This window comes from Hevea brasiliensis, chromosome 1, assembly GCF_030052815.1.
Source record: "Hevea brasiliensis isolate MT/VB/25A 57/8 chromosome 1, ASM3005281v1, whole genome shotgun sequence".
Lineage (NCBI taxonomy): Eukaryota > Viridiplantae > Streptophyta > Magnoliopsida > Malpighiales > Euphorbiaceae > Hevea > Hevea brasiliensis.
In genome coordinates this window covers 110,797,060-110,812,245 of record NC_079493.1, presented here as the reverse complement: position 1 = coordinate 110,812,245, position 15,186 = coordinate 110,797,060, and the positions used below count along the sequence as shown (strand labels likewise).

Sequence of the window (15,186 nt, the reverse complement as noted above, 5' to 3'; positions counted from 1 at the left end):
TCTAAAATTTAAAAATAATTTTATCATAATTATACACAAAATTTGGACTTAACTTAGGTGCGATCGGAGCGAGGATAGCTCACCGGCGTCGGGACTGCATTTTCAGTCGGATCCAGCTGCCCAATGGCCCATCTCAGAACATGGTCAATATTACAGTTAATCCTAGCATTTTCAGACGTTCTGGACGCGTTCCAGGTGTCAGAATTGGCATTGGTAAACCCGAACTCCAAGTTGCTCATTTTTTGACTATATTGATTTAGAATAAAATTCATAAAATATTCGTGGATGATCAAAAAATTATAATTCCTTTTGCAGTAGTCTTATAATATTATTAGGGACCGCGGGGCAAAATTTTAGAATTTTTAGAGCTTGTTTGAGTGGATTTTTGCAAAATGCCAATTACAAGGACTAAAATATAATTTTTAAGATTTTGAGTATTGTCTTATTTGGAGGGCCCAGGAGGGGCCATGTGATATTGATGAGATGTGATTGTGGAAATTGAGAATTTAGAAGTGTTATTTGAATCTTTTTGCAGGCTGGGTAGGTCCCAGGTATAGGAGAAACTCTGCCGGATTTCCTACATGAAATAGGCTATCTGTTACCTCTTTAGAGTTTTATCTTAACTTAGTACTAATAAATTTATAATTTAATTATTAGGTGATCGATGTCAGCTATTTTCCTGCATCCAGTAGCCACAATAGTCATCGGTGTACTGTGAGTAAAATATTAATTTTAATTGTAATTTCAATATTATTATATGTTTAAGCATGCCCATGCATCACTTATATGTATATATATATGTAGTTAAACTCTAGGCACGTTTTATGTTGCATTCACAACTGTTAAAGTGCCATGTATGTTATTGTGGTAATTTGGAGCAGTGTGCGTGCGTTGGCGTGCGTGTGATGTGGTGTTGGCTATGGATAGGACAGGTAGACACGGCTTGAGATCTTCGCTGGGACCCGGTCCTTCGGGGTAGACACGGCTTGAGTTCTTCGCTGGGACCCCGATTTGGTTTATTAAGTGGAAGTCCGAGCTGAGTTCTTCGCTGTCACAGGTTGGAATAAGAGAGCTGTATAGAGGATCAGCTCCCATATATGTATTGTTTGACATTATCGGGTGTGTGAGTGCTCCAAATTACCTTTTTACTGTTATGATGTGAAAATATTGCTGATGTTGCATTTCACTCTACAGGGTGCATTAGCTTTAGATAGTTATAGAGATTATGGTTAAAATTGATATTTTACTCTCTGAGTCGAATGCTCACTCCTGTTCACCTATTTTTCCAGGCTACAGGAGAAGTTCTTTTACAGAGCAACCTGCTTTCTTCCTTGCAGGTTTAACGTCGGTTATTTAATTGTTTTATTATTTTTCAAAATTTGAAATCTAGAACTCCGCATGTGTTAGTAATAGTGTGAACCTTTTTAGAAACCATATTAATTTAAATTTTTGAGGTTAATAAATGAAGATTTGTGTGGTATTTAAATAATTTATAAGTGGTGATAAAATGGTTGAGCGAGGCTCCCCTTACTTCAGTTTTTTTATGGTTATCGGGTTGGGTTGACCTGAATAAAAATATTTTATTTTATTTAATTTTATTTACATGTTGGGCCTAACTTTTTGGGCCTTGGTTATGGATTTGAGAACAGTAAGGCTTACTATGGGCCTCGGGGGCTTTATACCGGCCCAGGTCCTAGTGCCGGTCCGGCCCATAGGTTGGGTCGTGACAAAGTTGGTATCAAAGCTTAGGCTCTAGATTCATGGGAAAGAATATAATTGGGAGTGTAAAAGGGAGTCTTGTTAGGATGTTACATGCGGAGTATAGGATTCTATTTTGTCTTTTCTGTAATTCTTTGTTTCTAGATTCTGCGTTATACCTTGGGAAATATAAAAGTGCCTCAGTTAGTGTCTTGATTTCCGTGGAGTACATAGAAAGGTGAAATAGAGTTAGTAGACATATTGAGGTCTCTCATGAGGATAAGTACTCCAAGAAATGCTATGTTTCTATCTGTATGGGTTTAAATGGTATGCCCATTTCGTGCAAGGCACGAGTACATAAAGGTGAGTCTTGAAAGTACAGTTGCTCTAGATAAGGATGAGGATACCACTGCTGGCAGTCATCAGTGGATGATCCAGTCAGAATAAGTTTGTGATAATAGAAGATTCAAGAGAGATAAGAAAATTAGGAGACCTAGTCTGTTAGGACGTATCGTAGTAACTATGCAATGTTCTCGATGTCTGCTCTGTAAGCTGCAAATTATAGTACCGACATGAGATTATTGTGTAGAGCTGCGTGCATCCCCGTGGTGCTCCATAATGAGGGTGTTTGTGGATGGCTTCTGTTTTGGTACAGTTATGCCAGAACAGAGTTCTATATCTGCAGAGGAGTTGGGAACTCCTAGTTAGGGGTCTAGAGTTAGAATATTGAAAGGTCACAGTTGGGTGATAACTAGAGTCAGTGACTCAGTTACCCTAGCATGAGCTAGAGTTACATCAAGAGTTGCCATCAGACCAAAGGTTTCGGATTAGTTGCAAAGTAAACGTGACACTTATAGAGTGAAATCATCTAGTCTTCAGTATGGAATTTTGGATCATTTTTGTAGTACGATAGACGTTTTGCTTAGAATTTAGTGAGAATAGTATACCTTGTGTGTATCAGTAAGGTGTAAAGTACAACCCTACTATCTAGAGAAGGTCGAAACTATGAATTGATGATTTATAGAGCTATGATATGATAAAAAGAGTCATTAACTTGACATGGTTTTGGCAAGGTGGTAAATGTAGTACCTTTGTTGCAGCAAGTTAGGATATAGTCCTATCTTTTCAGAAGGGATCGAAGGTTATTGCTGATAATGATGACTTATGAAATAGTGTCCCAGATGGGACTGTAGAGTGTGGTAGAGAGTAGTTGGCTCGGGTACCCTGCAGAGGATACAAGTTCTATTATAGAAATCCTATATAATCAGATCATGATGGATGTAAATCCTTTGAATTGGATGACGGGTTTGGGTGCCCGAAATCTTAAGTTTTGGCTAATTGAGTAAACATGGAAAATAATAATAATAACAAATAAATAAAATTACTACAGAATCAGTTCTCGAGGTAGTAAGGGTATTATGTAAGCTAAAGGATAAGAATAGAAATCATACGATAAAGGTATGACTGCAATTTCCTGAGTTCTTTTCTAACTTCATATTGTTCAAAACAATAGTATAATCTAATTATAATAGTGTTAAGAGTAATAAATTAGCAAAGATAAATCATAGAAGGCCAATGGATAAAGAAAGTGCAGAATGAAGGTTTGGACAATTGATTGCAGATGCAATATAATCTAAATGCCAGTGGAAGTACTAGCTAGAGTGGTCAAAGGACCAAATCTGAGTAGCACAGACATATGATAACGTGGTAGAGACTCTGAAAGATATAGTTAGCAAGTACAGCTGTCATGTTAGGAAGAAGAATGGAACCAGGGATAGAATAGTCAAGTTCTATTTTGAGTAAGACAAAGGAAATAAATGAAAGGACAATCTGAAGGGCGCATAATAAAAGGAACAAAGTTTAGATATAGGGAAAGCTAAGTGTTATTCTTGGCAAGGTGAATGACAAGGATGGAGAACCCAAAATGGGACCACATTAGTGAGGATAGTGATGGAGGTGTGGAATCTAGTAATGTGATACTCATAGCATGATGTAGTTGAGGTAGTGCCAGGGGCTAAAATATAGAGCTTGGAGTTACATGATTGGATCATACTTTATCTATTCCCTATTCCTAAAGTGAAGTGGATAGCAATGGGGCAAGATTCTTTTAACTTGTTAACAGTATCAAGAAGATTTGGCGAGGAATACAATAATAATGAGCAAAAGCTAGAAGGTGTGTGATGATATTGCGGACTATCTAATTAGGCAGAGAAGAAGAAGTTAATAAGTAGTAAGTTGAATAAAAGTTAATCTAAGGGATCAAAAAGGTATGATGAGAGGAAAAGAATGATAGATGATGACACAGAGGCTTTAGGTTAGACTTTTGAGATAGTGAGAAGGTAGTTAGAGGTTCATTATGAATGTCAGGCAAACATTTTTAGTGTGACCAACAGAATCACTTTGCAGTGAAGCAATAACGACAGGACAACAGTAGGGGTAGAACGAAAGGTGACAAGTCTGGGTGGTTATAAATCACTAGAAAGTTCAAAGATCAAATTAATGACCATAGATAAGGGTGAAATTAGTGTTGGAAGAATTTATTAGTGAGAGAAATCTTTCAGGAATCAACAAAAGCTAAGGGCACAATATAAATGATGATAGATATGAATCATAGGTCGAGTATAAGTAAAGTTAATAAATTATGAAATATTATGTCAGGAAGGACAATGGTACGGTAAAGGGTTCATGCAGATGATACCTTATAGGTAGAGCACAATTGTGCTAGGAGATGATGAAATTTGAAGAGAAATACCAAGAAACATAGGTTAAACGTTATTATATGGACAATCGGGCGTAGTTGAGTATAAGAGGATATTTTCTTTCTTTTCAAGTTTAGCTTGTGCAATTGGTTTTAGAGGGTTATATAAGGAACAGAGACTGAGTCAAGGAGACCTAGTTATTTGAGATTTTGATAGGCACCAATTCATATACAATTTCCTGATATGAGAATGACAGTAAGTGCATACCTAGTGTTAAGTATGAAAGGACGATCAGAGTAATAACAGGAGTTAAATTGAGTTAGCTACCAAGGCTTGCAACAGTTTTAAACTATGAGCTAGAGGAAGTAGTATTTATAGATGAGTTTCAATAGATGAAATTGTCACTAATGGGAAAAGTTGAGGCTGAAGTTTGGAAAGCTATAGGCAGTATATGTGATTATATTAACGAAAATGAACACATGAAGTATTTGTTTAGAATTAAGGCATGACACACATTTTCCCACAGCCGTGTTAGTTCAGATGGAACTTATAGTTTCAAGGGCTTTTATCCATCCAGGATGAGCAATTTTCTACTGAGGCTGGTGGGGAATGATAATGTTCTGATAGTTAAGTTGGGAAAGAGTATACAAAAAGAATTTTTTTATGGTTAATTATAAGTGTTACAAAAGATGAAGAATGTGCTGGTAGGAGTAAACCATAAGGTTAGACTTCTCGAAGTAATGGAACTAGTAATCAAGATAAGACTAAGAAATAAAATGAAAGTTAAAGTTGATGATGGGATGGACATCCTTGAAGGAAAAAGGAGTAAGGGTGAAATAGGACTAAGATTAATGAATAAGTACAGCGGGTTGAAAAGATATCAACAATACCAGAAATAGGAAAAAGGAAGTGGATAAGATCCAAAGGACAGGAAGAAAGCTCAGTGAAGCTAGTTATAATAATGAGGATAAGAAGGAATAGGTATGCTAGGAACACACCAAGAGATGTCTAAAACAAGTTATTATGAAATGATAGATTAAATGAGTAGTAGAGCCTCGATATAAGTGCCAATGTGTCAGAAGTAGGCCACATACTAAGAAGTTTTAGGAAGAAGTCCAAATATTCTCATTCCAAAGGAGGAGTGAGAATTGATAAATTTACATGGATTGAGTTGTCAGGGAATATAAACACTTTTGTTACTTAGAAGGAGAGACCTAGTTCACTTTTCAATGTTGATAAATGATACACTTGGCCCACGGAGGAGACTCTACCTGACTAGTTATATAAGATGGACAGAGGTTAGTCTAAGTACCTCAGTAATGACATAAATAGATTGGAAATTTGAAGTATCATGAAAGTGAGAAGATGCATTAGCGCTAACCGTTAAGGTCAAAGGATAAGTAAATGTTTCAAACGAGATGTATATGATAGGTGTTGCAGGAAAGCTACTCATAGGATGCTCTAGGTTAAGGAACATAAGTCATGTTTTGGGGAAACAGAGATTATCGAAATAAAGGAATAAAGACTGAAGTCACCAAGAGACACGTTAGGACGTAATAAAAGTGAGGGAAGCGCCAAAGTTGATTAAAGTTATCAGATATCAAGTCGAGAGTAGTGGAGTTATAATGAATACTTGATATGTCAGAAAAATGGTCAATGAATAGGCAAGAGATAAGAGCCCTCTAGAAAGAAATGATGACAAATAGGACACTATAGTAGAATCAGAAAACAGTAGAATGTCATATATAATATACGAAGTGTTTGAAGAATAAATATTTTACCAATCTCTGCATAGTTGGAGGAGTAATGATTGCGCTTGTTCTAATAATCTTCTTTTCCTTATCTCTTGTTTATTCAAAAATTCGAGGACGAATTTCTCTTAAGGAGGGAAGAATGTAACAACCCAAAAATTTAAAAATAATAATAACAATAAATTAATTAATTAATTAAAAACTAAAATTAAACTTTAACATAATAAAATAATTTAGGACCTAGTTGAAAACTCCTAAAAAGTTGAGGGACTAATTGTGTAATTAGAAGTTAAAAAAAAAACTGCAGAAAATAAAAACGCAGCAGCCCCCCCCCCCCCCCCCCATTTGTCTCTCCCCGACTCCACTCTCCCCCCTCAATTTCTCCCTCCCATTTTCGTCCCACGGCCAAAGATTACTGTGAGGTACCGCCACCTTCCGTCTTGGAACAACTACCAGTGCTGCCGCAGCAGAGACAATGAAAGAGAGAGAAGGAGAGAGGAAAGAAAGGAGAGAGGGAGAGAGCGCGACCGGGGGCCTGACTTCGCAGCGTCGCCCTGGCCGACTCCGACCGCCATTTCCGGTGATTTCAAGTGCCACGGACTCCCAAGATGATGAACTTTCAGATGAGACCAGTGGCACCCCGTTTGGTGGTCGGAGGAAAGAGAACTGGCGAGGGAAAGTTGGAAGAAAATCATATGAGTTTCTCGGTTTCCAGTCACTTTTCCGGCGATCCGACCGTCGGATCGAAAATCCGAGGCCACCGATGGACTCAGGACGACGAGATCTTCGAGATAGGACTGGTCCCTCTCCGATCGGACACCGTTTGAAAAAGGCGATAATCGGACGGTCCAGATCGCTTGGTGAGATTTTCGAACTTTTTCGATTTCTAAAATTTAAAAATAATTTTATGATAATTATTAATAAAATTTGGACTTAATTTAGGTGCGATCGAAGCGAGGATAGCTCACCGACATCGAGACTGTATTTTCAGCCGGATCTGGCTGCCCAACGGCCCATCTCAGAACGTGATCAATATCACAGTCAATCCTAGCATTTTTAGATGTTCTGGACGCGTTCCAGGTATCAGAATTGGCATAGGTAAACCCGAACTCCAAGTTGCTCATTTTTTACTAATATTGATTTAGATTAAAATTCATAAAATATTCGTGGATGATCAAAAAATTATAATTCCTTTTGCAATAGTCTTATAATATTATTAGGGACCGCGGGGCAAAATTTTAGAATTTTTAGAGCTTGTTTGAGTGGATTTTTGTAAAATGCCAATTACAGGGACTAAAACATAATTTTTAAGATTTTGAGTATTGTCTAATTTAAAGGGCCCAGGAGGAGCCATGTAATATTGATGAGATGTGATTGTGGAAATTGAGAATTTAGAAGTGTTATTTGAATTTTTTTGCAGGTTGGGTAGGTCCGAGGTATAGGAGAAACTCTGTCGGATTTTCGGCATGAAATAGGCTATCTGTTACCTCTTTAGAGTCTTATCTTAATTTATTATTAATAAATTTATAATTTAATTATTAGGTGATCGATGTCAGCTATTTTTCTGCATCCAGCAGCCACAATAGTCATCGGTGTACTGTGAGTAAAATAATAATTTTAATTGTAATTTCAATATTATTATATGTTCAAGCATGCCCATGCATCACTTATATGTATATATATATGTAGTTAAACTTTAGGCTCGTTTTATGTTGCATTCACAACTGTTAAAGTGCCATGTATGTTATTGTGGTAATTTGGAGCAGTGTGCGTGCGTTGGCGTGCGTGTGATGTGGTGTTGGCTATGGATAGGACAGGTAGACACGGCTTGAGATCTTCGCTGGGACCCGGTCCTTCGGGGTAGACACGGCTTGAGTTCTTCGCTGGGACCCCGATTTGGTTTATTAAGTGAAAGTCCGAGTTGAGTTCTTCGCTGTCACAGGTTGGAATAAGAGAGCTGTATAGGAGATCAGCTCCCATATATGTATTGTTTAACATTATCGGGTGTGTGAGTGCTCCAAATTACCTTTTTGCTGTTATGATGTGAAAAAATTGCTGATGTTGCATTTCACTCTACAGGGTGCATTAGCTTTAGATAGTTATAGAGATTATGGTTAAAATTGATATTTTACTCTCTGAGTCGAACGCTCACTCCTGTTCACCTATTTTTCCAAGCTACAGGAGAAGTTCTTTTACAGAGCAACCTGCTTTCTTCCTTGTAGGTTTAACGTCGGTTATTTAATTGTTTTATTATTTTTCAAAATTTGAAATCTAGAACTCCGCATGTGTTAGTAATAGTGTGAACCTTTTTAGAAACCGTATTAATTTAAATTTTTGAGGTTAATAAATGAAGATTTGTGTGGTATTTAAATAATTTATAAGTGGTGATAACATGGTTGAGCGAGACTCCCCTTACTTCAGTTTTTTTATGGTTATCGGGTTGGGTTGACCTGAATAAAAATATTTTATTTTATTTTATTTTATTTACATATTGGGCCTAACTTTTTGGGCCTTGGTTATGGATTTGAGAACAGTAAGGCTTACTACGGGCCTCGGGGGCTTTATACCAGCCCAGGTCCTAGTGCCGGTCCGGCCCATAGGTTGGGTCATAACAAATTTATTTTTAATTTCTTTAACAAAAAATTAATTTCATCTCTAAATTTTAAGTAAGTCAAGTATTTTCTTATTACATTTTTCTTAAAGATAAATTAATTTGATTCTCTTTTTCTTATTTTATTTTAATTGAAATATTTCAAAGAAAACTTAAAATATTTTTACAAATATAATTTAATTTCAAAACAATAAAATTTTTCTCTAACTTTTTTATTTAGTCTGTCCTTAAATCACCCCTATACTGCTCCCAAACCTCATTTTAAACTGTCTTGAATCGTCCTTCTTCAAATTAGGGTTTGAACAAAAACTAAGGTTCAGAAACCGTCTCTCAAATCTTCTCATGATAATTTGAGTTAAATTCATAAATTTATTGAACCTAAATCGATAATTCAAGAATTGTAACTCGTAATTCCTGAACTGTGACCACCACGACTAACCCCAACAATCTCAGATATCCTGCATGTCCAATACAAACATACACAGACCCAAAACAGAACAAAGGCAGACCTACAAGAACCACTCTCATTGAAGCCCAAATTGCCATAACCAATTGATGGATATATACACGTACCCAACCACTTCAAGGATAAGGAGAATGAACCCAAAGAATGACCTTATCAATAACCACTCTTAATTGATAAAAGTAATTTACATCTTATGAATAGGAAAAATAAAGTGAAAACGACCATAGAATGTACCTAAAATTGAAATTCTCATGGTTTTTAATCTCAAATAATAACGTTTTGAAAATGAGTGGAAATTCTTATTTGAAAGTTTAAAGCATTAAAAGATCATCAGTCTTGACTACTGAAATACGCCCTTACTAGTCGGTCCCCAAACCGTTTGAAGGACTGAAAATGTACGCTGTTCTGCCAAAGGCTCAAAGTTAATCCTCAAGGATTAATTACAATTTGATCCCCATTGTCTCAGAAGTCAATTAACAACTCTCAGTACTTCCATCGACCAATTCAAAAATTACAGTAAGTAAATTTTAAAAGTCAAAAACTATAATCCATTTTAAAACAGTAACTCGAATATAATACAAAATTATAATTTTATAATAATGAAAATTAGTTACTCCATCAGAGCCCCAATTGCCAATTAAATAATTAACAAAAACATATATTATAAAAAAAGGGGAAAGTTTCATGTAATCAACCCAATTCTAAATGATAACCACAGTTCTTTAAGAAAAGGAGGCATTGGCGGGGCTAAGAGGAGAGAGAACTGGGGCATAATTGATTGTTACCTGGAGAAAAGAACTATTGTATTCCAGTGGCTGTGATAACTTCTGATTTGCAAGAAAATTTCACCTACTTCTAGTGACAATTTACATGTCTAACATTGAGGAAACCAGAAAGTGAACTAATCATAGACCCATTTTCAGAAATATAACTGAATCTTCTTCATATTACTATAAGCAATGAAATTTCACTTTTGCAACATCAGCACTACGCCATCATAAAATCCATCATATAACATTAACGCATGTCCCTTGAAAGGAAGGGGGAAAAAATAATTATCATGAATCTTCACGTTTACAATTTTCCCATTCGGTCCATTTCTAAATGCCCTATGAAAGAGGTCAATGTTTAATCCCCACGAGAACCACTGCTACCAGCATATGATTTCTTACCGCCATACTTCTGTCAAAAGCCAAAAAACCAAAGTCATCTACTGAAAAACCATGCAATAAGTTTTGCTTGCTCAGTACTTCCAGCTAGCACAGTATTAGTAAAAAATGATGGCCCTACGTAATTCAATCTAAGGGACATAGATTTGCTAAAAAACACTTGAAACTCACCTGCTTTCCAATGTTGACAGGAATATACTTGTATTTGATCATATGTGCAATTTGGCGCCTCATCGTAAGGACAAAAAGAGCAATCCAGTAACAAAGCAGTATTGGCCAAAACACAGGAACATCAAACATGGAAAAGAAGGTCATGAAAAATGCTATGCAGAATGCCTTTGTGAAGGAATACCTGGAAACATAACAACAGAAAGGAGATCAATGCCATGCAGAGATCAAGAAAGGACCAGCAAAAGTAGCCCCGTGTAGTTGGGGAAGGGGAGAAAGTTATCTTAATTTGCTAAATACTAAATTTCTCTCTGATTATTCTTGAAAGCCAACTAACATATGCAGGCCACAGTGGCAAACACCAGCATGTCATGTTTCGACGCCATGTTCCACAACAGAAATTCCACATGAATAAAAGTTACTAGTAACAAACAATGTTGGATAAACTGTTCATGACTGAATTCTCAAAAATCAATTGGAGATCATTCATCAAGGTAAAAATAACAAAGGCTCTATTACTACAGCGGAACAATTAAATAACGTGTGCATCAGTGCATCAACAGAATACGAGGAATAAAAAGCTGAATGCCACTGCACATGCGAGGACAGTTTTGTCCTATGTTTCAACTTCCAACAAGTAGATGGATACAAAATACAGAAATATAAGCTCCTAAAAACCATGCATGGTATATTTTGAAAGCAGTTATAAAACTATATGCATAAAAGAGCAATTTGAGGAAGATTTTACTTGGTTCAAAGGCATATATGACCAGTCATAAGAAAGGAGTTGAGCAATGTCAACAACGGTTGACAAGACCAAAACATACAGCTAAATAGACAATCAAACAGTTGGTGATGTCCACCAACAGGCAAAACCACCATTAAATCATTTCCTTCAACACATACATGTAATGCATCAAACTGTGACTTCTGAAAGATGAGCTACAATATTAGAGAATCAAAGATGCATCAACTAGATGAAGATTTCAGCACATGTTTTACCCCTTTTGTAATTTGTAATCTATTTGAGAAGAATGGCCATAAAAATTGTTGCATTCAAAATAGTTCCATCCCAAAGAACAGAATAACACATCTTAATGCAAATAAACAATGATTGTAAGATTAGTTTGGCCAAATTATCTAAGAAGTTATGCAATGAGCTGAAAAAGTCATTGGAACAGTTGTATTATTATACTTCAAGAAGCATAAGCAACACTAACAATGAGAAAAAGAATCTTGCAAACGTTGTCATGAACTATTCTCTTTCACTACAATTCTTTCAATACTGTACTGCAAAATGACTAGAACTCGTCCAATTCCTCAGGGTCTTCCATTTACATGCAAATTTTATCTGAGAAAATTTCAAAATCCATTCATGACAATTTAGGGCCAAAGAACTAAACATAACAAATGTGTTCCATTTATGTACAAAATTCCAACAACATAAGCCTTGCTAACAAATATGTAAAAGTAGAAGCTTCCACTTGTACCTGTGGAAAAGTAACTTTCACAAGCATCAAAGCATCAATTTCCTAATAAATAGAACCAAATGAATTCACCTCATGTTCTAAAATCCTTAAAGAGAAAAACAAATCCTCTTCAAAGAAAGTTCAAAACATCCATAACCTATAAATTACAGGCAGATCCCACACTACAGGAATGCATAACCTTTTACAGAATAATATGTCATTCACTCTGAATCTGAACCTCAATTGCAGAGACAAGTATTTAAAAAGGATATCATTTCTTCTACGCAATTTAAGAATACAGTTAAAGACAATTGCAAACCAAAATTTATAGAACAATTCATTTTTCAATATATTGGCAACAAAAAGGAATGACTGACCAGTTTTCTTGAATATCTAAGTAAACTTGTTTTCGTTAACAGAAAAGTGACACATGCAGTACAACATGTCATATGAGGTTGCAATCTCAAACCTTGCATGTTCCCTAGAAACAACAGCGACAACGAATAAAAAATATCTCACCACCTTCAGAGATTCTCTATAAACATCTGCAGCAAATAAATAATCATATGTTGCATTCACTATAATTTATAACTATTGATGTGATAGGTACACTTCCATATAACTCAAACTCCAAAGTTATTACAATGGTTTCCCAATATAGATGATTTTTTCCAATCAAAATTTCCCATTTTTCTCCATAGTTAACCCACACCAAGAAAGAACGTTTCACTGAACAAGCAGAAGATAAAAAAAAACAAGTGGAAAGTGAAATTACAAAACTCTAATTACATTGAGAGAGCAGGCATTGGCAATGAAGAAAATTTAAAAAAAAAAAAAGGACACATATTAGCTGTAAAATGATTTCACACCAGAAATAAAAACCTCATACCTTGCAATGAAATGTTGACTAAGATTATAAGACATAAAAATATTTAAAAGAAACGTCCATACCAGAATTTGAACTCTGGAAGTCGTCGAATGAATGGCTTGAATTCATCAGAACCCTTTGTTGGCAACAAAGGCCCATCCGAAGGTTCAAGTTCAGGATCAACCAAAGGTGACAAAAACCCAATAAGCAAATTCAGTAGATATATTCCAAGCCCGTAGGAAACAATGTAAAACCCTTGAACATAATAAACCCGCAAACAGTAAATAGCCGCTACAACAAGACTCCCTATCCACCTATAGATTGTATGAGGTGTAGTCTTATCCAGATAATACTGATACATCCTCCAAGCATCATGTCCCCATTGGGCTGCAGGTGATGCTGCTAAGGCACCCTCACCCCCTACTCCCTCCATTGGATATAAGTAAATAAGTATCACAGTCCTGCAGAATTTGTAAATAAAACCAATCAAACAAAGCTGCAAATTCATTGATTCACAGAAGCAAAATATAAAACAAAATATTCATGCTTAGCAAGTTGGCATAAACAGAATCAATGGTCAACAAGCACTAATCATGAACAATTGACCTTGCAGCATTAATAATAAAAGCTTAAATGTGCTAGTATTCATTCAATTGTAGTTTCACAATCTTGACATAAAACGTTTGATTTTCTAATCATATTAAGAACCTACCACTGTAAGAAACACCACCAGCATAATGCCTACGGTACCACCATTTACATGAACTAAAAATCTATAAAAACACAAGCCCAATGTAACTCCATGCCTATCAAATGTGGAAAAAAAAAAATCCAAAATAAAGCATAAAATAAACGACTACCCAGTTTTTTCAGGACCCAAATGCAGCTAACAAGCTTCCTTTAAAGCAGCTATATACCGTCAATTAAAAACCCAAGAAAAACAGAAGATCCAAACCAATAAAGAGGCTGGGGTTCCAATACCAGAAGCAGATCTGGAACAAACAAACCATAAAAATCACAAACCCTATATTTCGAAACTGATTTCAAATACGACAATAAACTTATATACAAGTTATAGAGATGCAAAAGATAGAATCAAAGAATAACCTGAAATCAAAATCGTAATTGCTAACAGTAACCTGCCACGAAGGGAAATTTTGACCAGAAAAGAAAATTTCTGAAGATGGAAGAAGCTGACCTTAAATGGACTTGTATTCTTAAGCTTACAGCTTAGGAGTATCTATGAGATAGAGGAAAGAGGGAGCGAAGGCGAAAGAACGAACTGAAATTTTGGAGGTGAAATGCGAGCAGATCTGTAATGGCGGCCTTTTGCATTTGGGGATAGATTCGGTATTTTATTTCTTCAGAGGAATTTTAGTTTCTTACCGACAATGACGCGGTTGAACAGCGGTTTGAGATTAGGTGAGAAAATGATTTGATTTGTCTGTGACACGGCTAAGGTGAAAGTCAAGGGAAGTTCTTTTATTGAAGAGAGAATGTAGGAAGGGGATATCCTTTGTGCTTACTATGAAACAATTGTACTTTATTCTACCCTTCTTTGTGATTCTTTAGGCAAAATCTTGTTGGGCTTTTGGACAAGTTAATAGGGTTGGTAGCCCATAGGACCTGGTGGCCTTGGTATATGTAATTAATTGAAATAAATGAAGTGGCCATGAGTTAAAAATCTTACCAAAATTTTAGATTTATTGAAAGCATTTAATACAATCTTCAACTCATATAAGTATTAGTTATCAATTATTAAATTAAATATTTATATTAAAAAATATATAAAATTAATTCAAATATAAAATAAAGAGTATATAAATTTAAATATAAATATTTAATCTACTGATTATTAAATTTATTTTTATATGAATTCGACTTTATAACAGTCATGCCTCTTGAATTTTAATTTTTTACCATAATATTTTTTTTATACAATTGACTCCAATTATGGCTCAAAATTAAAATTTCACAATTTAAAAAATGCTCTAATATTGTATAACTAAAGTTTATTTAATTTAGTCTATATTAATTTATATTTAGATGTACATACCCATTTAATTTAGTTTAGTTTATTTAATACTTTCATTTTTTAGTCACTAATTTGTAGGAATATCAATGGTAGGTTATCTATGAAAAACTATATTTAAACCCAATTAATATTTTTAAAATTTAAATTCGTCTCAAATTCAATTAAAATTTATTATCAACTATCCGAACCTGGCTTAAACCCGATTATTATTACCTGAAAAATAATTAAATCTGTTTAATTTTATTATTTTAA

At 35.2% G+C, this 15,186-nt stretch overlaps 1 protein-coding gene across 4 annotated transcripts; it reads right to left on the bottom strand.

Annotated features, from left to right (window-relative positions):
• Positions 1-10,141: 10,141 nt before the first annotated feature.
• On the bottom strand, positions 10,142-14,328 carry LOC110653456 (protein RER1A). Of its 4 annotated transcripts, none has more exons than XM_021809106.2 (5): positions 14,007-14,328; positions 13,760-13,891; positions 12,983-13,360; positions 10,566-10,746; positions 10,142-10,407 (listed from the first exon to the last, which is right to left on the bottom strand). In XM_021809106.2, exons 3-5 carry the CDS (start codon positions 13,330-13,332, stop codon positions 10,354-10,356), a joined length of 585 nt encoding a protein of 194 aa, XP_021664798.1. In that variant the 5' UTR covers positions 13,333-13,360; positions 13,760-13,891; positions 14,007-14,328; the 3' UTR covers positions 10,142-10,353. The 4 variants fall into 4 exon arrangements, with proteins under 4 accessions (XP_021664798.1, XP_058003233.1, XP_021664797.1 ...); XM_058147250.1 differs by having other exon boundaries at positions 14,098-14,328; XM_021809105.2 differs by lacking the exon at positions 13,760-13,891.
• Positions 14,329-15,186: the final 858 nt, after the last annotated feature.